The sequence below is a fragment of the Dioscorea cayenensis genome, chromosome 20 (assembly GCF_009730915.1).
Source record: "Dioscorea cayenensis subsp. rotundata cultivar TDr96_F1 chromosome 20, TDr96_F1_v2_PseudoChromosome.rev07_lg8_w22 25.fasta, whole genome shotgun sequence".
Taxonomy (NCBI): Eukaryota; Viridiplantae; Streptophyta; class Magnoliopsida; order Dioscoreales; family Dioscoreaceae; genus Dioscorea; species Dioscorea cayenensis.
In genome coordinates, this window is record NC_052490.1 from 1,550,933 (window position 1) to 1,575,601 (window position 24,669).

At 35.2% G+C, this 24,669-nt stretch overlaps 1 protein-coding gene and 1 long non-coding RNA gene across 2 annotated transcripts; one reads left to right on the forward strand and one right to left on the reverse strand.

Annotated features, from left to right (window-relative positions):
• Positions 1-33: 33 nt before the first annotated feature.
• On the forward strand, positions 34-2,500 carry LOC120251766. The gene is made up of 3 exons (XR_005533479.1): positions 34-99; positions 1,832-1,885; positions 2,014-2,500. It is a non-coding gene; the product is annotated as an uncharacterized LOC120251766 (long non-coding RNA).
• Positions 2,501-22,737: 20,237 nt separating this feature from the next.
• LOC120251854 lies at positions 22,738-24,348 on the reverse strand. Its single transcript, XM_039260508.1, has 2 exons — positions 23,614-24,348; positions 22,738-23,469 (listed from the first exon to the last, which is right to left on the reverse strand). Exons 1-2 carry the CDS (start codon positions 24,346-24,348, stop codon positions 22,738-22,740), a joined length of 1,467 nt encoding a protein of 488 aa, XP_039116442.1.
• Between the last annotated feature and the right edge of the window lie 321 nt (positions 24,349-24,669).

The window sequence follows — 24,669 nt, forward strand, 5'->3', positions numbered from 1 at the left end:
ATTTGCTGAACTGAAGTTCTACATAATAAATTTCAGGAGGAAAGGGTATGATCGTGGGGAAATGACCAAGATGGTGATGATACTGTGATCGCTGCACATGTATGATAAACATCACTTCTCTTTCATTTTAACAACGAGAAATATGTGGTCTACTATTGTTCAATATTTAAATGTTGATGACTGATTGCAATCAGCTACTAGCTCAACATTGCATATGATGAGCTTTTTGGTAGATTCTTCTAGATCATGCGCTTCATGAGTCATTCACAACTTTAGTTAAAGATTTTACAACTTTTCACAAATAGTATATGAAGTTTGTGGAGGTGCAATAAAATAGTGTTATGATTGATGGTTATTAATTAGATCACCTCTGCCTTTTTATCACATGTAGAGCAGGCTAGGCATACTTCGACAAAATTAGAATACCTACTTTGTCTCCTTTGTCAAACTGACGTTTAAGTAGTTAACATCTTAGTTTATAAGTTCGCTCCACTTTTTCTGGAGCTTGACTTGTGGAGTTAAACACAACTTTGTTGAGTACGTAGTTTGTTCCTACTTAAAATATAGATTTTGGAGTCTTAATATGTGCAGTAGTTATCAAGAAGAAACAGGCAAGGCACTTAGGTTTTTACTTAATTCATTTGAACAAAGGCAGAGGAAAAATTACTCCTGTAGTCTGTGCTACTCCATCGGCAAATATTTGAAAAGAGAAACTGAAACAGAACATGAAAATCTAAGTGGAAAAATATGTAGGTAGGTCTCTGACCTTTTCTGTAGACATGAATCAGGACCACCTCTCTAATGGACTACATAGGTTCCTTATAAAATATGGTTATCAACCCATTCTGGATTTGATTTGGACCTTTTTGAAGTCTAAGATGAACACTTACTGTATGCGGTAAGTTATATTGTATTCAACAGGTACACAATATATTATACTATAATTAAGTTGCCTACCATGTGTAGAAAAAATTGATGCCTGTGTTCTTCTTCTGAAGGTATCCCCAGTTTTTGGGTCATTGGGAGAAGCTTTAGTCAAAGATTGCTACAAAATTGTGATACTATGCAACAACTCCTTTCCCTTCTATGTTGCTCTACCAAGAACTAAAAAGACTAGATACCATGTCTTGGACGATTTAAATGGTCGCCACTCTATGCTGCTTATGAGGCAGATGTTTTAATGAAATGAACAACAAATTTCATTAAAAAAAATACATAATGTATAATTTAGTTAATGCCGACTGTAGAGCAACTTATGTTAAACAGATTGTTGGTTGAGATCCTAGGTTTAAAATAGTTCTGAGACAATGATACTGTGGATATGGCTTGAGGGTTAATATTAACAATGAAACCCTGTCTGGTCAAGTCTCAAACTTTTAGACATTTGCAGTACCGCTTGATATTCCTGAAGGTAGCAGAAATATAGAAATTAAGATCAGAGGTAATTAAGGGCTTAGCTATTATTTCTTGTTAGAATATGCATGCTTAGATTATTATCTTTATGATGTGCTGAATATATCTATTTTCCCATTATTTCTGATTTTATACATATTCACAATTTTTAAATTCATTTTAAATATTGGAAAACCAGCTTTATCCTGTTTATTATTATGTTGAGGCTTTTACTTCTAGATTTTTTCATAGTAGTTGTATACATTTCGTACTGTAAATCTTCATATTTGTACAATGTACGCTTGTATCCTACATGAAAATTTTTCATATATATATCCACTACATTGATTCATGCTATGTATATATATATATAAGTAACACTCCCACTAGATCTGATATGAGAATGAACAGTCATAAACTGATGATTACCTTTTTCCAGGTTCCTCTGAATAATATGTTTGGCTACTCAACATCCCTTCGGTCAATGACCCAGGTGAAGAAGATAAACATTTTTTGCATGCAGACTAGACCATTAATTGATTCCTCTAGGAAATTTTACTAACGAAGAAGATCGTGGTTTATATTATTGGCTCTCTAATTTTTTCATTAATACAATCACAGGGGAAAGGTGAATTCACAATGGAATACTTGGAGCATGCTGCAGTTTCGCAAGATGTGCAGACACAATTAGTCAACACTTACAAAGCAAGCAAGGGTTCGGAATAGAACAACCCTATTTCTAATTTCTGGAATGTGTTCTTGTTGTGAGCTAACTAATCATCATCACCTCAGCATCTGGCTGCAATCCCATACGATCGAGTTTTGTATTTATTTATTTGTTTTGTAATGAGTGTGCATGGAAGTAGCATATTATAATAAATTATTTTCAGTAAGGTGTAGCAACTGATATATACCCATTGTTAGAGCCATTTTTTCATGGTCTGGTTATCCAACACTATATAGTTTAGCAAATAAAAGTTTGATGACAGTATCACAATACAACAGAATTTTCTTAATGAGGCAAGACGTATATTATATGGCTGATAATTGTACTGGATGGATGGATTGATAGATGGGTAGATAGATATAAATAAATGTTTTTACCATACAGAGTTGTACAATTGTTTTTATTTATTATTTATTCTGATTGGGGTTAATTGTTCTTATTTTATCTCTAGTAAGTGTTTTTTTTGGTGGTTTCATACAAACATTGGATAAACAAGTTTTATTTTCAATGTTTTTCTTTTCGATTATAAACTGAGTTTTATTTTATTTATAGTATAAAAAGAAATTCAAGACACTAACATAAGTTCTTCAAAGAAATAAGTAAAAATCACTTTTGATGCATGTGTTTAGGATGATTTGTTAATTAGGAATGGGGGTGGGGCGGGGAATCCCCGTTTCCCTCATGGGTCCCGCCTGACGAGGCGGATTGAACATCCCGTCCATGGGCGGGAGCGGGAAAAAATTCCTCCCGGCCTAACGGGGCGGGGGCGGGGCATGGTCTCCCTGCTCCGCTCCCCGTGGGGAATCCCCGCAGGGATTCCCCAAAAGAATATATTATATATTTTTAATATATTTATTAAAGATTATTTTAACATAAACATAATATTATATATATATAATTAATAAATATTTATTTGTTAATATTTTTAGTTATTATTATGGAACTCACAATTATTTCATACAACTTATTAACTATTTAAATTTATATATTTCATTAAAACATATTTATTTAATAAAAATCTTAAATTATTTTAATAAAATTATTATATAATATATCTACAAAAATTAAAAATTCAAACTTCTAATTTTTCAAATTTCTAATATTCATAAAAACTAATTATTTATTTAATTTAAATGAATTGGATAATTAGGTAATTTGAATTTGTCTAGATTTTTATTCAAATATCCATGTGTTGCTACATATAAAGCATTATATTTTTTTATTCAAATATCCATTTGTTTCAGATTTTTTCATCATACATTATATTTTTTTATTTTTCAATCGTATATAAGATCTTTAAGACGCTAGAATATAAAATCGCATTGAAATATTATAGTTATTTATAGAAAATTTTTATATTAATGTTTTGGGCGGGGCGGGGATCCCCGCAGGGGAGTGAGCGGGGGAGGATTTTTCCTCGGGGAATTTTAACCGGGAATCCCCGCCCCGTGGAGAGCGGGGATGGGGACGGGGATCCCATTCCCCCCCCTCCCGCCCCACCCCCATTCCTATTGTTAATTCCCATTGCAAAAGTAATCCTTGTACTTCATTTTTTTCCAATTTTTTTATTTTCATTTTAAAACCCAGTGATTAATTTTTAAAATAATAAATAAAAATAAATATTTAGATTAATGAAAAAAAAATGATTTTGCTAGCATCATCTGCGTAATTGGAGAGTTGGTATTTTATTATTTTTTTCTAATACAAAAATTAAGTATAATTTTGGATAAGATTAATTATTATTTATGCTCTTAATTTCAGGTTGTGACGATGTTCCTAGTGTCTGCCATATCAGCACTTGGAGCTGTATCCCAAGTGGGAAAGAAGGGAAACGGGCACACCTTCTATTCTACTGTCTTCAATCCCCTTCTTACTTGACCCAAAATTTATACTAGAGAAACATGCATATTAAAGGTCATCATTAGTTTGAAAGATTATATTAGTTTTCACTATAAAAGGGAAAACTATTTGTATTGTTGATGCATGAGAATTATTTTGCTGCCTTTTTGTGCTGGTTTATGATTTCAAGGTATGTTTTAGTGGTGTGTAATAAGGTTTCTCACACAAGTTACCCTTTCTTGAACTTATCTCGGCTTTTATGGAACTTCTATTCTTTCAAATTCACTCCTTGATCAAAATTTGAAGGTAAACAGAAATATTAAATTTTGTGTAGTCATAATTGGATTTGTTGTTTCTTAATTAATATAAGTTATAATTCCCTCATCTCTAGAGTTGCATAGCATAGCAAAGAATACATTAAGCCACCACATATCTTTGATCTAGATCACTCGTACCCAATCGGAGTTTGTTCTCGGATCGATTGGGTATGCGATCTGAGACGATGAAAGGATTTTATAAAAATCTATCTAACCTTTTTTTTTAAAATAGTTATACATAATAATACAATTTATTAGGTTTTAAAAGTTGTTATTGATAAAATTATTATCTATTTTTAAATCTACTATAAGTTTTTTAAAAATTATCTAATATAAAATTTTATTACTAAAATTATAATCTATATATACTTAAAAATTGCAATGAAATTAGTTGTTTAAAGTTTGCATTACTTTTATAACTTTAATCATAATATATTTAGTAATCTAAGAACATATTTTTATTTTTAATTGATATTAAAGTTTATAATTTTGTATGTGTTTTATATAACTGATTCTGATGTAATTTTCAATCGTATTTTGAATCAATTAATTGTACCAACTAAGCCTACCCACAACCGTATTGGATGCCTTACAAGCATTGTTTCTTGTATCGGTACCCATTTCGCGACTTGGATCGTACCGCATTTGAGGTAACTATGGGTCGAACTCAAGTTGCCTCATGTGGCATTTAGTTGAGTTAATAAATCAGTAGGGGGTCGTTAATCCACCATAACTAGTGCACCACTGTACTTGTCTATCCCTTAACACCCCTTGTGGGATAGTACTTATCGCCTTTGTCAAAAATCATAATAATTTTTGGGTAATCAGTTCGATAGCCCCATGACATGGGCTTAATGTGTAACACCCCTTTTTCTATAGGCGAAAAGAAACATTAGTCGTCTACTCCTAGAAATGTGGTGGCAAGGAGTGAGCTGTTGGCTCATTAAGTACTATACATATACTATCATGTACGTAATCATACAATGGCATACAATTAATAACATACAAACAATCATATCAATTATATTCTCATGACCAAAAATATAACAATAAATCAATACTTGAAATCGAGCATGTCTCTTCAATTGTCAAATTAGGAAAAAAAACAAGTAGTTCATCATGCCAAATTAATTATTAAATTACTTACTCTTTTTCTCTATAGTCATCTTTTATTCCATTTTATTTAATTGGGCCCTGCTTAATTTAGATAAGTATGTCCGATGGTCTAATAGCTATATCTCTCACTGCTTATGTGCTATCATCACTATATATATATATATATATATATATATATATATATATATATGCATGGATGTAGTACCTTGACACCCTATTTTGCTTCTATGGGTAGGTATGAGCACCTTATCGTCATCTATGGGGCCGTTTGGTTCACGGTAATGTAGAAAAATTACCATGTGTTACGTGGTAATATGAAAAATATTACCACCTTTGGCATTGCACTGGTGGTAATCTGGATGATAATATCACATTATCAACCTGAGAACATTACCAAAAATGTTGGTGATCCTATTACCATCAAATTTGGTGTCTATCTTGGATTATCAAATATGTGGTAATCTCATAACACAGTAATGAACTATTCCCTGGTAATAAGAGTTTCCAACCAAACGATATATAATATGTCATTACCATGAACCAAACGATCCCTATATCAAATTACCACAATATTCCCAACCATATAACATTCCAATCCATATTAGTATGGCAATCTCGTTATATGATAATATGTTATTATCATGAATCAAACGATTCCTATATGTATAGAAGGTGCAAGAAATATCACCACACAAAACATCAATGTCTAGCCCAAAGTAGAGATGGCACTAGCTCCCTACCCGACGGAGATATATTGATACGCATTCGGGTCAAAAGAGGGTATTACCCTCTTTGACCTGGCATCGGCACGGGCTACGGGTACACCGCTAGTTTTTGAGCGGGGACTGGGTCGGGTAAGGGCATGCCCCTCACCCCTACCCGTGCATCTTACCCCTTACCCTTACCCCGTTGAAGAGGGTGACGGGTTTTCACCCTGCACTGCATTCTTTCACCCTCCTCATATATATATATAATTTTTTTCATAAAACTAAACATTTACTCACAATTTACTCAATATCTATTTTTCATAGTGATTAATTTGAAAAATAATACTTCAAATTTTTCTCTTAATATATTATTTTTAAATTTTATTTAATTTCTATATTTATATTTGATAATATTATCAAAAATTGAATTTTTAGATATATATTAAGAATCATAATTAAATTAAAAAAATAAACAAATATAAAAAAATTATAAGAACATCATGAAAAATAAGATACTAATAAAAAATCAATTGGATATAACTTATGAGAACAAAATATTACTAGATATTATTACTAGATATTTATAAAAATTTGAAGCTATATAAAAATATAAATAGTAGATATATGAAAAATTTTTAAACAAAAACCAAAAATGGTTAAACATGAACAAAAACAAAAGGTAGAGTTACCATTGAGTCCTAAATAGATCGTCATTTTTATGTGATTATATAATTTAAGATAAGCAAAATATATATATCAACTTGTAATTTTGAATTTATGGATGTGTTTAAAGATTGTAATATAATGTATAATTAATTTATTTTTTTATTATTATTTAAATTTAATTCGATAATTTGAACAACGTAAGCGGGTACCTGCTGGTATACCCGATTCCTAAGGGTAAGGGCAGGGGTATGATTTTTACCCCGAAGGGCTACGGGTAAGGCACGGGTATGGGGTAGGGGTTACGGGTACGGGTAAGGGTTTTGGCATACCCTACCCATACCCTACCCGTTGCCATCCCTAGCCCAAAGGACATACTCAACTAGATAAACACTAATCATCTATTTTTTTTTTCCGATTATCCCATATTTAAAATTTCTTTCTCTCACATATTCTCATAATTTCTTTGGATCATATTATTTTTTTTCAAATAGAACTATTATATTCTTATCATAATACAACACAAATTTTACTATGCCGTTAATCCAAAAAAATAATATCATATTCAATATCTTCATAAAATATATGTAATAAAATCTCAGTCACACTACTTATCTAATTAACACGATCAAATATAGATTTCCATACAAAGCAATCACCCAAACAACAAGCATACAACTACATTCAAGTATAAACAAGTACTTACCTCTCGCCCAACGCTAAACTCTAACCCTCTAGATGGTAAAAATTAATGATTTTGTAAGGAAAATAAGAGAATAGCTTATGGTTTTGTTTATCCACATTAATCATTAGGATTTACTTTAACTAGCCACTTTCCCCGGCTTTGCATGGGAAATTTTAAAATTTTGTGAGTAGTTTTGAGGCAATATCATATATAACATAATATAATTAAACAAAAAATATTTTATACCTTAGATTTCAAAGGTTTATGGACATTTATTACATAAATAATTAGTTGTAATTAATGTTTTTCAATTATTAATATTATAAATAATATAAATAAAAACTTAAATGTTATTAAAAAAATTAAAAACTTTCCTTGAAACGCTCTCGGAGTAGAGTATACATCTACTTTAATAGTATGTATAGATTCTATATTATCACTTTTTTTTCATATTGACCCCTAAAATTTACTTTATTTTTATTTCAACCCTTGTAACTAATTAATGATTATTTAAAATTTCTTTACTCAATAACTACATTATTTAAGTAGAAATATAGCAATAGCAAAATTTTTAATTGTGAATTTAGGTAAGGTTTTTAATATTGGGGATGTTATATAATGCGAGCTCGACATTGTTTGCGCTTGGAAAAGCACGAATCACCTTGTAGTTGTACTAGCTATGCACTGCCATTAACTCCAGGTTTTGGCCCATCACTGTCAATTTAATTTTTAATAAATTTTAACACTAAATATTTAAAAAATAATCAAACAATTAAAATTTTATAAACATAAATAATTAAATATAACATTATATTAATGGAAAAAGTTCTATATTAAATTAAGAATTATACGGATGGGGATAAGTACTATTAACTATCATGTAATAAAAAACCGGTTTAGTAGTCATTGCGTAATTAATAATTATTTAAAGTTTGAAAAAAATTCAAACTTTGTGATTTATTTAGAAAGTATAAAAAATAAATATTTTTTTTAAAAAACCAAAACTAAAATTTCATAGTGCAAAAATATTCTTTTTATTAGCCATTTCTAGTTGTTGAAAAAAGTAAGAAATCATTGTTGCCTAAAAAAATACTAATGCTATGTTTGGATCAGTGTTATCAAACCCGGACCGGCCCGGCGGTTCGACCGGTCGACCCGGTGACTAAACCGGTCCGGGTCTCTAATTAGACCGGACATGTAATCAACCCGGTGTGACCTGGCCAAACCCGGTGACCCGGCCGGGTTTCAATGACCCGGGCGGGTTAATGCTTGTTTATAAAATGACATTTTCATCCTTTAATTTTTGTAACTTTTGTTATGTATTGGATTGAGTTGGTTTGATTAAATTTGAAATTTCACTATGGATTCATATGATATTGTGTTGTGTTTTGTTATGTATGGAATATTTGAATGAGTTTGATATTAGGTTGAGTCTGTTATGTCATGTAGAGCTTCAATTTTGAAATTGTATTATGTATCGGTTTTAACTTTTATGCTTGTCATGTATTTTTACAATTTATTTTTGTCCCTTCAAATTATTTATTTGATAACAAATAATAAATAAATGTTATATATTATTATAGAATTAAAAACTAATTTATAATTTTAAAAATAATCTTTAAAAATAATTTTATTAACCCGGCATTGATCCGAATGACCCGGCGGTTGAACCAGTTGACCCGAGACCCGAAGCCTAGACCGGGTCGATGTCAGGGCCGGTTTTGATAACATTGGTTTGGATTGAGGGTTGAGGAGGGAAAGTAAAGGAAAGGAAAGGTTTCAGAGTGTTGAACTTAGCCTTTCTCTTGTTTGGATAAATTTTTTTAACTTAGTGAAGGAAAAGGAAGGTTAACTCTAACACTCTGAAACTCTCCAAAGCTTTTTCTGGCCCCTCAATTTGGGGTGCATAAGAAGGGAGAAACCTTTGAATTTTTTTAATTTTTAAATGACCTTAATACCCTCAATTTTTTTATTAATTACATACCACTTTATAAAGTTCTTCCTTCGCTTTTTTTAATCTAATTTTAATGTAATCAAGGGTTCACGCGACACCACATCTTGTCTAAAAAGTCAAATTGTTGCATCTTATTTTCGACTCTTGATTCGATCCTTGTTATTAGTTGCACATATCTTGTAATCGATTAAATATTGTATATTTTATTTCTCTCTTTCTACTTACCGATGTATATCACACATCATATTTGTTATAATCTAGTTTTCCAAGCCTGTTATTGTAACACTTTTTCAGCCTTGTACTGCAGCTTTTATGTGATACTGTAGACTGGGAATTGTAGCAACCCGAGGTTTTCTTTGCAACTTCTGCCCTTTTCCTCTCTTCCTCTCATCTTTCTTTTCTCTTGGAGGAGAAGAAGGTGGGCTGATCTTCTTTTTTTATTTTTCTTGCTAGTTTGAAGTTTCAAGGTCCTTCATCCCTTCTCCTTGAACCTAGAGATAAGCTTCCATCCTTTCTTGGTTTTCATTGATGCTTAGATGGAATGTTGAAACTAGGGTTTGAGTTGTGATTCAAAAAAAGCTTGAAATTTATCCTTCTTTCTTGCTTGCTAATTGTTAGAATTTGAGAGGATGTTTTTCATTGCTGTTCTTCCAAGTTAAATGCAACCTGAAACCAGCTTTTTTGCAGGAAAAATGTGGTTATTGTAGTTTGGGGTTCCTGTAGTAGTATTGTATCACAGGTAAACTTTATTTTTTTTCTTTGGCTTCTTTGGTTTAGAGTGAACTTCAGACCTTTAGGAGTCCATTGGGAACCATAGAACCTTGTTTTGAGTCAATCCTAGGTCTTGTTTGTTGCTGTATTGCATGTTTAAATGCAAGGTTTCTTGGTATTTCTTTTGCTTAATTCTTGTTTCTTGTGTGTGTGTGTGTTTGGTTGGTTAGGTGGTGAGGGTTCGTCGCAAGGCAACGAGCCGGCGGAGTAGTAGCTTACTCATGGTTTTTCTCACCTGACCTGTGAATGGGTTATGTGATTGGATAATTCTATTAGTATATACTGTTTAAGTAACTTAATCGTAGGAATGAAAATGATTTATGCTTTTATTGTATTAAACCGAGGTTTTAACTAATTTGGAAAGCTTTTCCATGTTATTGACGTATTTATGAAATTCTTGACATTTGAGCGAGTATGTCAATGACCTTACATGTATTTCGAGATTAAAATGATTAATGAAAAATGCTTACATATTGATATGCTTTTACCATCAACACTTGTGGAATCGGTTTTCATCCCCGGTAGGGATAGTGTCTTAGACCTGGATTTATGGGGTTATGCATATGCAGCATATATTGTATCATTGAGCTTCCACAGATCTTGATGGTGACTAGGCGGAGCCCTTAATTCCATGCTACAATGGGCGGTCTTCATGGCCACCCTGTTGAGGTGGAGTGAAGACCCAAATTTATTATCCACTTCAGGTGGTGTGCAGAATCCTGATTTGATGAACATCAAAAAACCAAAGTCACCACACGAATTCTTGGTGGTTCAACGTCAAGGACATGAGGACCTTGACGGTTCTGAACTTAGCCGCTGCCACGGATAGAGTTTAGAGAGGTTTTAGACCACTACTTGATCATTAACATGTTGATTTCATAGTTTGAGAAACTTGTTGTTTTCATGCAAATGAACTCTTGAGATGCAATCTCTTGTATATCTTTTGGAATATTGTTTTGATGATGAGTTTTACGTGTTAGGGTTATTAAGACTAGTTTTATGCAAATCTTTGGATTTCGAATTGTGGACACTCTCATTTGAGCAAAAATGGTTATTGTATGCTATCTATGGTTTCTTTTATCTATCTATATATGTTGTTATATATATATATATATACTAAAAGATTCTAGTCTATATATATTATTGCAAAAGCTTGATTTTGTTGATTTCATCGATTATTTTGTGTATCCTATCAGAATTGTGCTAACTCATTCACTTAGTGACTTTAGTTACTCACCCTCTCCCTTCCTTCCAGGCTCTAGCTTCTAGTGGTGTTGTAGTGAGGTGGAGTACTAGGCATACACTTACTTGTGTTTCTTCAGTTTTAATCCTATGTATATTTATTATTGAGTATGAACTCATTGTATCAAGATTATGGATCCACTAGTGTGTTTGTTTCCCTATGTGTAGTGATTGCAAGATTTGTATGTTGACTATTTCTTCTTGAAAACTTTGTGGTATTTATGACCAGTATCTTTCTTGAACTCTATTAATAGGTTTGTTGTCGTTGTTTCCTATGTGCTATTGTTGTATCCTATGCCTTCTATATCTTTTTACATATGTGATTTTTGGTTTAGGGTTGTGAAATTCCAGGTTGTTGTAAGCTTTGCAGCTACCTGAGGGTTGAGTGGCATGGGTGTCCCTCTCGGGTTATTACTGCGGTTGTAGTACGCCGGTCCCATGGGTCGGGGAGTAACAATATCTATATTGCCTTGAGCATTACTATATCACTAGACTTCTCCTTTTTACACCTTCATCATGACATTGTTTTGTTATTATGTGCTTTTCAATTGTTTATGATCAACATCATGTCATTCTCATATGTTATGGGTTTTGTTTTACTTGTTTATGTGCAAAAAAATATACAAAATCATAGATTTAATGAGTTTACACCACACCCATAGCAGATCCTCAATTTTATGGTTTTTTTATGTTTTTTATTTGTTTATTTGCTTGTTTGTGTTTTTCTATGTCAATCAAAGAAAGAAATATTACTCAATTAAATGTCCAACTAATCATAGAGTCTATATTGTAAATATGCAATTACAAATAATCCTACCAAAGTAATAGAAATTAGATCTAACACAATTCCAAATTGAAAAACTTGAATGATTTGATTTTTTTAGGAGGTAAAAATAGAAGTAAAATCTATCTCTAAATATTAATCTGAATTATTCATGAATATCAATGATAATAAGTGATACGGAAAGGAATCATACATTATCTATAATTTTAGAGTAATAATTTTATGATTTATAAAGAAAAACTTGCTTAAAGTGTGAATTTGTTTGAAATATTGATAATACATGTGTTTATATAGAAATAAGTAATTTTCTATCTAATAATAAATGTATAATTAATAAATCATATTATTATATACCTTTTCTTTTTCTAAACCCTTCTTAAATGTATAATTAATTTATTTTTCAGATTAAATGATGGTTTGAGAATAATGAGAATACCAATAGATGGTAAACTAGTTATTGAAAAGGATGTGGATGGGCATGCCTTGTGTGAGGAGAATCTTGGCACAAGTGAACCTTTCAGTGGGCACAAGGGCGGGATACCATTTGTTTGGCTTAGAAAATGTTACATCTCGTGAAGGTTTTTCCTTGAAGGGAAGGACCTGAATTATTACATCCAAGCATTTGTCCTTTACTTAAATATGTCTGCTATAGCCCCTTCATCATCACATGTTGTTGTTCCAGTTTATTTATTGGTTTTGAAGAATATAGAAGAGATTCGAAGCTATGCATGGGGTATGACCCTATTAGCAAATCTCCATTGCATTCTGGAAAACCACATCAAATATGGAGTTTGTATATATGCCAATGTTCATTTTATTATGATGAGGATAGCTTGCATATATATTATCTCATTTGTTTAGTAGTAGTGTTTTACCTTATCATACGGAATAACTTATTTTCTTTTCTTGTAGGCATTTATATTGGAGCATATTCCCAAGACGACAAATTGTGTACTCTCCCTTTGAGTATATTAAAAATCATCATTCAGATTCCCAATTATGCTCGGTTGGCATGGGAGGATGAAAAAGTCGGCTAGGAAACATTTTGATCGCCTAAGAGTTGTCTCTTTTAGAAGTCTTTTCAATGACATAACAAAATAATGTACTCCCTCCACTATTTATCACTTTTACACATATATTAAGAAAGTTAGCTACTTGCTTTAATTTTGTTAAAATATCACCTAGGTTTTTAAAATTGCCCTAATTTTTTGTATTTGGATATTTCAATGTAGATTGAATGGACTCCTTATGATAGGTCGTCCAAAGATATTTTGCCTAGGTGATATGCTACACAAATTCAATTGGAACATGCCTTCACTTGTCTCCTATGTATGGAGAAAGCTATCCTTCATGATCCCGGAGTCTCAACTGGGAGGCAACTCTCTTTGCATGATAGCGAACTCAAGCTTCTATTGTGTGAAGCTCACATCAAACATGATACATGAAACAAAGATAAGAATAGTTAGGGAGGGAAAAGAAATTGGCCTTTTATACATGGGGCACTTGTCAAAGCATGGAATGATCACCTATAACACTTGTGCACGAATGATGCAAGTAATACTCAAATGTTGTAGCAACTTGTATACTTGAATTATATTTCAATAATTATTGATTCTTTCAATTGGATTGTCATTGGTGAAGAAAAGTCACACATTGATGAATCTCATGTCTCTAATGATAGACCTTGCGAGGATGCACTTGCAACCTCAGCACAATGTTTGGCCCCAGGCGGACCTCATTATCAAGACCACTGCAGAATCATGCTGCAACTTACTCTGAGATGTTTGAGGAAGAAAGAGCTAGATGGATAGGTAAACTGATTTTTTTTGTAATAATCAATTAATTGATTTTTTTACAACCAACTAATTGATCTCCTATTTTTTTTGGAATACTAGTGTAGAGGGCATGTAGGTGTTTGAAGCACAATCTTCGATTTCAAGGGTATCTTCATTATCAAGATTAGTGCAAGATCATGCTGCAGAAAGCATGGAGCAGCAACTCACAGATGAGGAGATGGCCGGACAAGAAACTCTTCATATCTAAGAGAGCGCTGGACAGAGAGGTAAATTGATTTTTTTCCTTAATAGTCAATTAATTAATTTTTTTACAACCAACTAATGGATCTCCTCTTTTGTTGGTATACTTGTGTAGAGAGCATGTAGGAGATGCACTTAACGAAGTAGCAACACACTCCTTTGATGCTTTTTACTCAATGATAGAAAAAGAAATAAAGTTGATGTGACCAATATATTGAGTTTGGGTGAAGTTCATCCCTTAGTGACCCCTACATGCCTTCAATCATCCACGTTTGCACTAGATAACACTACCGTTGATATTTGTCTTAAAAGAAGACTGCAGATCACAGAGGACCAGAAGGTAGAGTATCAAATTCTTTTATATGTACTGCATCCTTTTAGTTGTTTTAAGTGTGTCAAAAATAAGGTCATAATTTTATTCTCATGTTATCATTTTCATTAGTTTATGGCAACAACAGAATAAGTTCAATACATATATATAGGAAACCTAAACACTCAAATATGCAGGTACAAACCGCTACAAGATCACAACACAAAAAAATAGAAAGAAAGGGGACCCACTACAACCTTGGACTCAATCTTGACTAGCTCTATACTCGTACGGGTGATCTACTAGGGTCATGTTGCTCCAACTATAACACATTTTAGTTGGTTGATAGTAGCTAAATAATTTCAAATAAAAACAATATAAAGTATATAAAGATCAATTGCTCAAATAAAGTTTCCAACTCTCATAAATAATAAAATTTGGCATAATACTAGTTTTAAAAGCATCAATACATAACTCCTCGTGAGTGGTCATCAAATCAATTTTTCTAAGGTATATAATTTTGTGAGTGACTATCCTCATAAGAGTAATAGCTGGGCTTCACCCCCTCATCACAATCCAAAATAACATGTTTTGCACGACTAAACCATAACACCGTTCTCAAATCAATGGCCTAAAAACACTCTCTGACTTAGCCGCAGTCGTGACTAGGTTGAGAGCTATCAAGATCTTCATAACCTTGACATTGGTCATTGAGATCCTCGTGTGGTTTGCCTAGGTTTCTCACATAAATAAACTATGTCAATTGCTCTATACACCTCTTGACCAGGGGTAAACTTAGGGTTGACCACACCGCCTCTTATTAGGTCAGACCGTGGGACCCCCACTGCAGATGTTGGACTAAAAACCGTAGTCACTATTAAACCTATGGAAGCTTAATAGTATAATACATGCATAGTACCCTTGAAGTCTAGATCTAAGACATCCCTATACAAGGAATGAAAACCGATTCTACAAGCATTAATGGTAAAAACATATTAATAAACACACACGATTTTACAAATCATTTCAAAGTCAAGTCATACATAACCATTAAAATAAATACCTAAAATGAATAATTATTTCCAAATAGCAGTCGTTAAGCACTTGTTGCACAATAGTAGCAATTATGCAATTATTTCAAAATAGTAGCCACTACCAACTCATCTGGTCTCCCTTGGGTTCCTCACTAGATTTGGAACTCCCTCCCAAAGCCTGAACCACGCCTAACAAGAAAACATCCCTGCTGACAAGAATTTTACATGTAAATGGATTAAATAATCGATAGGCTTTAGATTCAGATGAGTAACCAACAAACAAACAATTTTTTGGATTTCTCATCAAGCTTGTGAGGCTTGTGTGAAGTGATTAGTGCAAATGCAATGCACCAAATACTCTGAGATGGCTCACACTCGGTTTGACCCCATGCCATACCTCAAATAGTATCTTATTGTGTAAGGCTTGTGTAGAAGACCTATTGATGAGATATATGGTTGTAGCTATTGCCTCTCCCCAGAGTTTGATTGATAAATTCCAACTCTTGAGCAAGATGCATGCCATCTCTACAATAGTTCTATTTTTCCGCTCTACCACACCATTCTACTGTGGTGTATATGGCGTGGTAAATTCCCTCTTGATTTATAATTCTTCACAATACCTTTGGAGCCCTAGAGATGAAAATTCTCCACCTTAATCACTCCTGATAATCTTGAGCTTTTTCCCGGTCTATCTTTCCACCAAAACATGGAATCTTTGGAAGTTCTCGAATGTTTTTGATTTGTTCTTGAGGAGATACACCCAGACCACTTGCTGTAGTAATTAACAAGTTAAAAGAAATGCCTATTACCTCCTAGTGACTCCTCACTCATCTGTCCACACAGGTCCATGTGAGCTAGCTGTAGACAATTGCTTGCCCTCCGAGATACTCCACTAACAAAGCTAGACCTGGATTGCTTTGTCAAAGCACAATCTTCACATTGAGAAGCTTGTTTTATCTTAGGTAACCCGACAACCAGCTTTCTTCAGAGCTATAGACAGCAGACTCTTGTAATTCAAATACTCAACTCGAATGTGCCATAATTTAGCAAGTGTCTGACTCCTCATAGCTATATTTAAGCTTCCTATGCTGCAGACATCTAATGGAAACATGTTGTTTCTAGTCTTCTAAATTGATATCACTGTTTCTTCATCTTCTTATCACTTATGAAACATTTATCTTTATTAAACAAAATCGAATACCTCTTAGTATGCAAATTGTCCTACACTAAGGAGACTATAAGCCAAAACTGGGACGAACTACACACCTTGTAGTTGTTTTTGCTCACCTGATTGTGTACAAACACTTACAATGCCAACTCCTTGGAATATCATCTCCTTATTATTCTCGAGCCTCACACTGACCTTTTGAGACTTGTCCAAGTTGCTAAACAAACTCTTATCGCCAGTCATATGATTCGAACATCCACTTTCTATTGAACAGACGGATGGTAAGGATGCACCAGACGAGCTTCTTGCCATAAAGAAATTGTTACTGGCTTCTCCTTGCTCAACTACTAGTGTAACAGGCTTCTCACTTTGCTTGTCTCTCACTCAACAATCCATTTTAACATGCCCGAATTTCCTACAATTGAAACACTTCACATTGCTTTTGTTTTCAGTGCTTCTTCCATGGGCTCCTCTACCTCTTCCTTCCCATCGTGCAAACTGTCTCCCACGACCTAGGCCATTTTAACAGGAATTTCCATGGCTTGAGCCTCCTCCTTGACTAATCTTTGAGCTCTTTACTTCACTCATCACATGAAGAGCTCTCTCCCCAACTTTCAATACAACTCGATTCACTTTAACTTTGTGTGCTTGCAGAGACCTGCTCAATTCATTGAGAGAAAATGTTGAGATATGCTTCGATTCTTCTATTACCATAGCTGCAAAGTTGAATTTTGGTGCCAAGCTCCTCAGCACCTTAACCACCACTTCATCTTCATCTAGCATGTAATCGAGCCCTCAAATTTGGTTAACAATTGTCACCACTCTTGAACAGTAATCCTGGACGCTTTCAGCGTCATCCATCTGTAATGTTTCAAAGTTTTATCTGAGGAACTACTTCCTCACTACAACCTCCTTAGAAGAACCCTGATACTGATTCTTTATCACTTCCCAGGCTGCATGGGCCAACTCCGCCTTAGCTATGCAATCCAAGATTGGTTCATCCAGCACTTATTGGATGATACTCAGCGCTTTGGCATCCTTCTTCATGTTCTCCCTGTCCCTCGCTTCATCCTCAGTTTTAACAACACCCTTCTCCACAAGGTCCCAAAACTCTTGAGACCGGAACACTGTCTTCATCTGAAGACTCCATCTCCCATAATCTTGCCCCTTGAACACTAGTACAGAGGGTTGTGAAAGTATCACAGGGTTGTTGTTGGCCGCCATACAAAGGCTCTGATACCAGTATGTTGGTGTAGATTGCCGGCGAGGATCAGGATGTTAGCGAAAAACCTGAGTAGCTCAGTTGTCTCAACAAGGTGTTTGATGAAATGCATAGTTAATCTCATACAATAACTGAAAGGGTATTGGTTCAAAGAAAGTTAGTGGAGGAGAGACTATTCAACTTAATAGAACCCACCAATGAGCATCCTGCTCAATCTTCCATTATATAATAAAAAAGTAACCAAGTCAAACAACAAAGCAACCACCCCTATCGGCCAAACACTCAAGACCCATAAATATTGGCCATGTCTTTTCCCGAAGTCATAACTATTGGATGGGTATGCACATTAATAGATACGGAGAGCTATTAATGCTCTGTATTATAAAATATCTTAGTTACATGACTAAGTTTACACACTTCATCAAACCATACAGTCCTCCACACCTAAACAAGATCAGCAACGCTCCTCTGTGCCTAGCACCATGTTACACACCACCGTCGCCAACCACCTTTGGCAATGTTGTACAACCCATTCTTTCAATCATACCTCAACATCTTTGGATAGTGGGAGTTTTTTTTTTTTTGCCAACATTTATTGTACAATATGATGTACTTATGAATCTTTTCTCAACCATAATAGGTTTGCAATGGCTAATGATAGTTTAGATGATCTCATTCTCATCGAAGAACCATTATTTGCAACTATGGTGATTATCTTAACCATAATGTCTAACTAAGAACGACGACAAGCCCTACCTCGAGAGCCTTATATGGTTAGGAATATTCATTGGAGTGCGCATATGGCTCGTATATTAAATGGGGTTTGCCATTAGCTACTTACATGTTTTAATTGCAACAATATTTTCTTCATAATATTGGAATCAAGAGCATAGATTCATGTGTGTGTGGTTGTTTATTTTGCAAGAAACAATTATGACTTCACTAATAGTCATGCTACATGGAGTTGAAGGGTTTGTCTCAAGTTGTTCTCATGAGTGAGACATAGTCAATTGTTGTTTTCTTTCTTATGATTTGTAAAGCAAAACCCTTTGATGTTATGATACTATCGATGAATGACTTTTTTATTTGCATTTGTGAGTTTTTACATGTGGTTGTCATGATACTATGGGTTATTACATGTGGTTGTCAGGTTGTAGAAGAGAGGGCCTGGAATTGAGCTAGTTGAGTATAAGAAGTTAAACCTATTGTCATTTTGTTCTTTGAATGTTAAGGATGATAGCACAAAACTTTACAATGAACAAGGAGAAGGTTTGAACAATCTAATAATAATAAATGTTTGGATTTAGTTTCTCTGTAAATATTTGTATTATTATTAAACTTTCATTTTTTAATAATAAATGTTTGTATTATAATAATATTGACGATGATGATAATAATAATAATAATAGTCACATAAATAAATACTATAGTAATAATATTATCTTATAATAAAAAAATTTTTAATTATTAGTTAATACTATTATTCACTTCCGTCACTTTTGTGGAAAGGAACATGATATGAAAGTCATATCTAAAGTGACATCACTTCTTGTCAAATGAACAATGGAAGAAGTCATCAATTGAGGGAAGTGTCACTTCCTCCCAAAGGAACACATAAACCACCGGAAGTGAAGTCACTTCCACTCACTTCTAGGAAATGCCATTTCCCCACCCCCTTCTCACTTCCAAGTACTATAGCCCAAAATAACATGCCCCTAAGCTAGTGACCGAAGATTAATGTAAAGTTGTCATTCCATATTCAATACAAATACTATATTCAATGCAAATAGTTGTTGAGTCTCCACTCTCAATCTTATTCCAATTTGATATACTAATAAACGCAACTCATTTAAATTTGATTCAAACTATGATTTTTTTTTTTAAATTTTTTTTAAATAATGGCCAAAAGGCCAAACAAAACAAGAAGAACAAGTCAAATTGATCAGTTGCTACACTAGTAGCACCATTGGAAAGTAGCAGATCAAGATGAGGTGGCTCCTTAAACTCATTCAAACTTAATTTTCAAGATTATTAGTGACCATGATGATTTCAATAAAAACACCAAATCATTCATGTGATCTTGACTGAAAAGGATAGAGAAAGTTTAGGATTGAAAATGTATAACTGATACATATTTTCGTAAAATAAACTTCATATTAGACTAATAGATTGTACGTCATGATCTTTGCAATTATGGGCGGATCTAATATTGTGGTGGTGGCAGCAATTACCACCACTAAATTATAAATGATTTTTTTAATTTTGTCCCATCCTATAATTATATATCTAATTCATAAAATTAGTAGCATTATATATAATTAAAAAAAAACAAAAGTTCTTTTTTATTAAATATAAATCACTTATTAGAAATCTCTAGGGACTTATATATGAAGAGTTGAAGACTATCACAAAGAAAAAGCAATGTGTAGCCTTTACATAACCTTCAATCATTTTGTGCCAGCGAAAGAATATTAACTCTTTTTAGCAAGATAGAGTTCGAGGAACTCAAAAAAAGAAAAAAAAACAGACAACTAAAAAGAGAGGCAGCAAACAGAACAGATATCATCGAGCCACCGAGGACGGTCACGTCCCTGAGCAAACAGGGAGAGAAGGGGGTTTAAGCTCCCAAAACGAGCAAGAAAATCAGCAACAATGTTGAGGCTTCTGTCGACATGATCAAAAGAGAAGCTGGACCAGAGATGGATAAGGGACTTGATATCATTAATTCTGTTGGATAAACGCCAAGCAGTGATGTTATTGAAATCATTGAGAAGACAAATAGCATTTCGGCGATCCGTGAAAGAGTATCCGGAACCCATCCGTTTAAACAACAGTGACGCAGCAGAAAGGCGATGGCCTTCAATTCGGCTTCAAGTGAAGAAGAGCAATGCTCGCCAGCAGCACCTGCAAGAAGAACAGAGTTGAAATTAGTATATATAATGAATCCATAGCCCGCAGAGCCAGAGCGAAGGTCCCAAGCAGCGTTAGTGGACACGAAGATAGACAGCTTTGAAGGCCTGGAGAAAGAAGGGGTACGGAGGCCAGAAAGCCCCTTGGCAGTAAAGACATTATGAGCAAAAGACCACGCTTTGTCAGGAATTGCAGGAAAGTTTGGCGCGAGCTGCTTAAAAATGAAGTTGCAGCGGGAAGTCCAAATTAACCAAGCGAACGAAGCAAAAACCGCCCTGGCAAAATCACAGTTAGTGTTGCAATTGAAGTTTGTAGTAAGCCAAGAACCTTGGGCAAGAAGATTTATAAAATTGGAGTCCAAACCCAGTTTGCAGAAGACAGTGTTCCAACAAATGAGGCTGCAACGGCAATACCAGAGAAGATGATCGGTGGTTTCAGGGTGAAGGCCACAGAAATGGCAAACAGATATAGGACCCGGGTTAAGATTATACAAGGAAGCACTTATGGGAAGTTTGCCATGCGCAACCTTCCAAACGAAAAGCTTGATCCTGGGAATAACCATGAGCTTCCATATTTGGTTCCAGCCAGCCCAGGGGGGCAAAGCAGCACCATCGGAATTAATGAAATTATAAACAGCAGTCACAGTTTTGACATTCGAAGAATTTGGAAGCCAAACCCAATCATTTGAATACGAGGTATCAAAAACAACATCATTAAGGCAAACATTATTTAAATCACCTCCAAAGAAATCAGAGCAAGTATGAAGATTAAAGGAACTATCAGAGATGAAAGAGTGGATGTTAAGATTAATATTGTAATCCATACTAAAAAACGTGGGTTTGCGATTAAGGGGAATGTCCAAGATCCAAGGATCGTTACAAACATTTGTGTAGTTAGGATTACAGACCGAGAGCTTGAAATATGGGCCCAGAAAAGTAGCAGTTTTGGAAATAGCTTTGAAAAAATCAGACGTTTTAGCAGAAGAAGTATTGTTCCAAATGTTCCAGTTGTGATATTTTTGCCGGAAAATTGAGACCCAAATCTTATCAGAATTATTGGCAATAGAGAACACATGTTTGGCGAAAAGCGCCAGTCTGGCATTTCTAAGATTGCGCAGTCCAAGGCCCCCCTCAGATTTAGGAAGAGTCACCGTAGTCCAACCGATGGAATGGAATCTACAATGGTTGCCATTCCTACCCCAAAGGAAGGCCCGAGCTAATTTAGAGATGGAATCTAGGATCAAGTCCGGAAGGAAGAAAACAGAAAGTAAATAGACTGGGAGGGCAAAGATGTTTGAGTTAATAAGGATGACACGCCCAGCCTGAGAGATATGAGTATGGTTCCAATTATTGATGGTAGAGGCAGTGTTATCAATCAAAGGTTGAAAGTGCCTGGCAGGGAGGCGGAAAGGAGAAATGGGAGCTCCCAGGTAGGTAAAGGGAAATTTTCCCAGTTTCATACCAAGAATTGAACTAATTGAATTGGAGACTCTTGAATTAAACCAGCTCGGGAAAAAATAGCAGATTTAAGAGTATTGGCTTTTTGTCCCGATATGGAAGCATAAAGATTTAGGCAGAAAAGGATGTTTCTGGCAGCAAGTCTCGACGCATTAGTAATAAGGATCAAGTCATCGGCAAACATGAGGTGATTAAAATTCTTGGGAAGGTTAGGATCAAAACCAGATAAAAAATTGATCCGGAGGACATGGTTAAGGATTGTAGAGAGATTTTGGGTGATTAAGATGAAAAGCAGGGGGGAAATAGGGTCGCCCTGTCTCACCCCCCTGGAGCTAGTGATCCATTTAGTAGGCCTGCCATTGATGAGGAAAGAGAACGAAGCAGAAGAAAGGCAGGAGTTAATCTAAGAAATCCATTTGTCTGGGAAACCCATCCTACGGAGGGTTGCAAGAATTGTAGACCATTCCACAGTATCGAAAGCTTTGTCAATGTCAACCTTGACCAACATCCTAGGGGGGCTAGACTTGTCAAATTCTAACGAGTGAGCCAACTCATGCACGGCAATAATGTTATCAAACGTAGAACGACCCTCAAGAAAGCCAGACTGCTCAATGCCAATTAATTTAGGGAGAATGACCTTAAGCCTTTCGGCGAGGATTTTAGAAATGAGCTTATAACAGACATTACAAAGGGAAATGGGCCGAAAATCAGTGACTTTTTGAGGGTGATCAACCTTGGGAATGAGGACCACGAAAGTTTTGCCCCAAGAACTGGGGATAATGGCTGTGGTGAAAAAGTGAGTGATAGCTTTAAAGATATGATCTCCCAACACATTCCAATAAAAAAGATAAAACTCAACGTTGAAACCATCAGGGCCCGGTGACTTCCCTCGAGGCATGGACCTAAGGGTTCGGAAGACCTCCCCCTTGGTGACAGGCTTGATTAAATCCTCCTTGTCATCGGAAGCCAGGGTGGGGAAGTCATCAGGCAAGATGGAAAACGTTTGGTCAAGAGAAAGAGTTGAAAGAGAGGACCAAAGATTTTGGTAGTGATCAAGAAAAGAATTTTCAATGTCCCCACGGGAAGTAAGAATGTTACCCGAAAAGTCGCGGAGAGAATTAATTCTAGATTTGACCTAGCGAGCTTTTACAGAGCGTTGGAAGAAGGAAGTGTTGAGGTCCCCCTGATTAAGCCAATGCATCTTAGCGCGTTGGGCCCAGAAGCAGGAAATTTGACGAATAAGGGCAGCGTGCCTATTACGTAAGGAGCGGAGCCAGACCACAAGCCACGGATCCATCGACTGGAGCTCACGGGCTTCCATCAAGCTAATTTCAGCCTCAATGTTTGAAATTTCAATATCAATTGAGCAGTGTCCAGTCCGACGCCAAGAAAGAAGGTCTCTTTTAGCACGGAAAAGGCAATGCTGGATGGACTGCATGGGAGAGGAGTGGTTATCAGCTTCAAAAGAATTAATGATAATATCATGGCAAGTATTATACTCAAACCAGAAATTATTAAAGCGGAAGATAGAGTAAGAAGGAGCGATGAAAGAGTTTGCTGTGAGAAGGAGAGGGCAGTGATCAGAACAGGCCCCGGGGAGGTGGGTATTCTTCAAGGAAGAAAATTTGGAGATCCAGTCCAGGTTAGCTAAGCAACGGTCCAGCCGCGCCCACCGGCGGGCAAACCCCGATTGATTGTTACACCACGTAAAGCGGGGACCAACAAAGCCTATATCCATCAGGTTGTTAGAATTAACAAAGTTAGAGAAGAAGCGAGATTTAAAAATATAGGAGTTAGAAGCTCCCCCTTTGAAATCATCAGTGGAAAGGATGGCATTGAAGTCGCCAAATATCAGCCAGGGAAGACAGATCCTATTGATATCGGCCAAGGTAAACCACAGAAGCCTTTGGGAGGAAACGATTTGGGAGTTATACACCACAGTGAGGATCCAAGACCCTTTAGTAGAGGTAATAACCAGGTTAAGTGACATGCGAGTAGCAGCGATTGGAGTCATCAACCCAGGCAACGGGACCAAAGGACAATGATTCCCCCAGAAAACCCTTGGGCAGGGATGGCCGCCCAAGCCCAAGACCGAGCGAACTTATTGCAGAAGAGAAGAGAGCGAGCGACATCAGACTTAGTTTCCACAAGACAAATGATAGTAGGCTTCAAATGGCGCATGAAGTCATTAATACGGTCGACCGTGAGAGAATTAGAAATACCTCTGCAATTCTAGCAAATGATTTTCAGATTCATCAAAACAAGAAAGACGAGGGAACCAAAACAAGAGAAAAAAATTAAGAAGCGAGAGAGGATCTCCCTTTCTTGGAGCGGG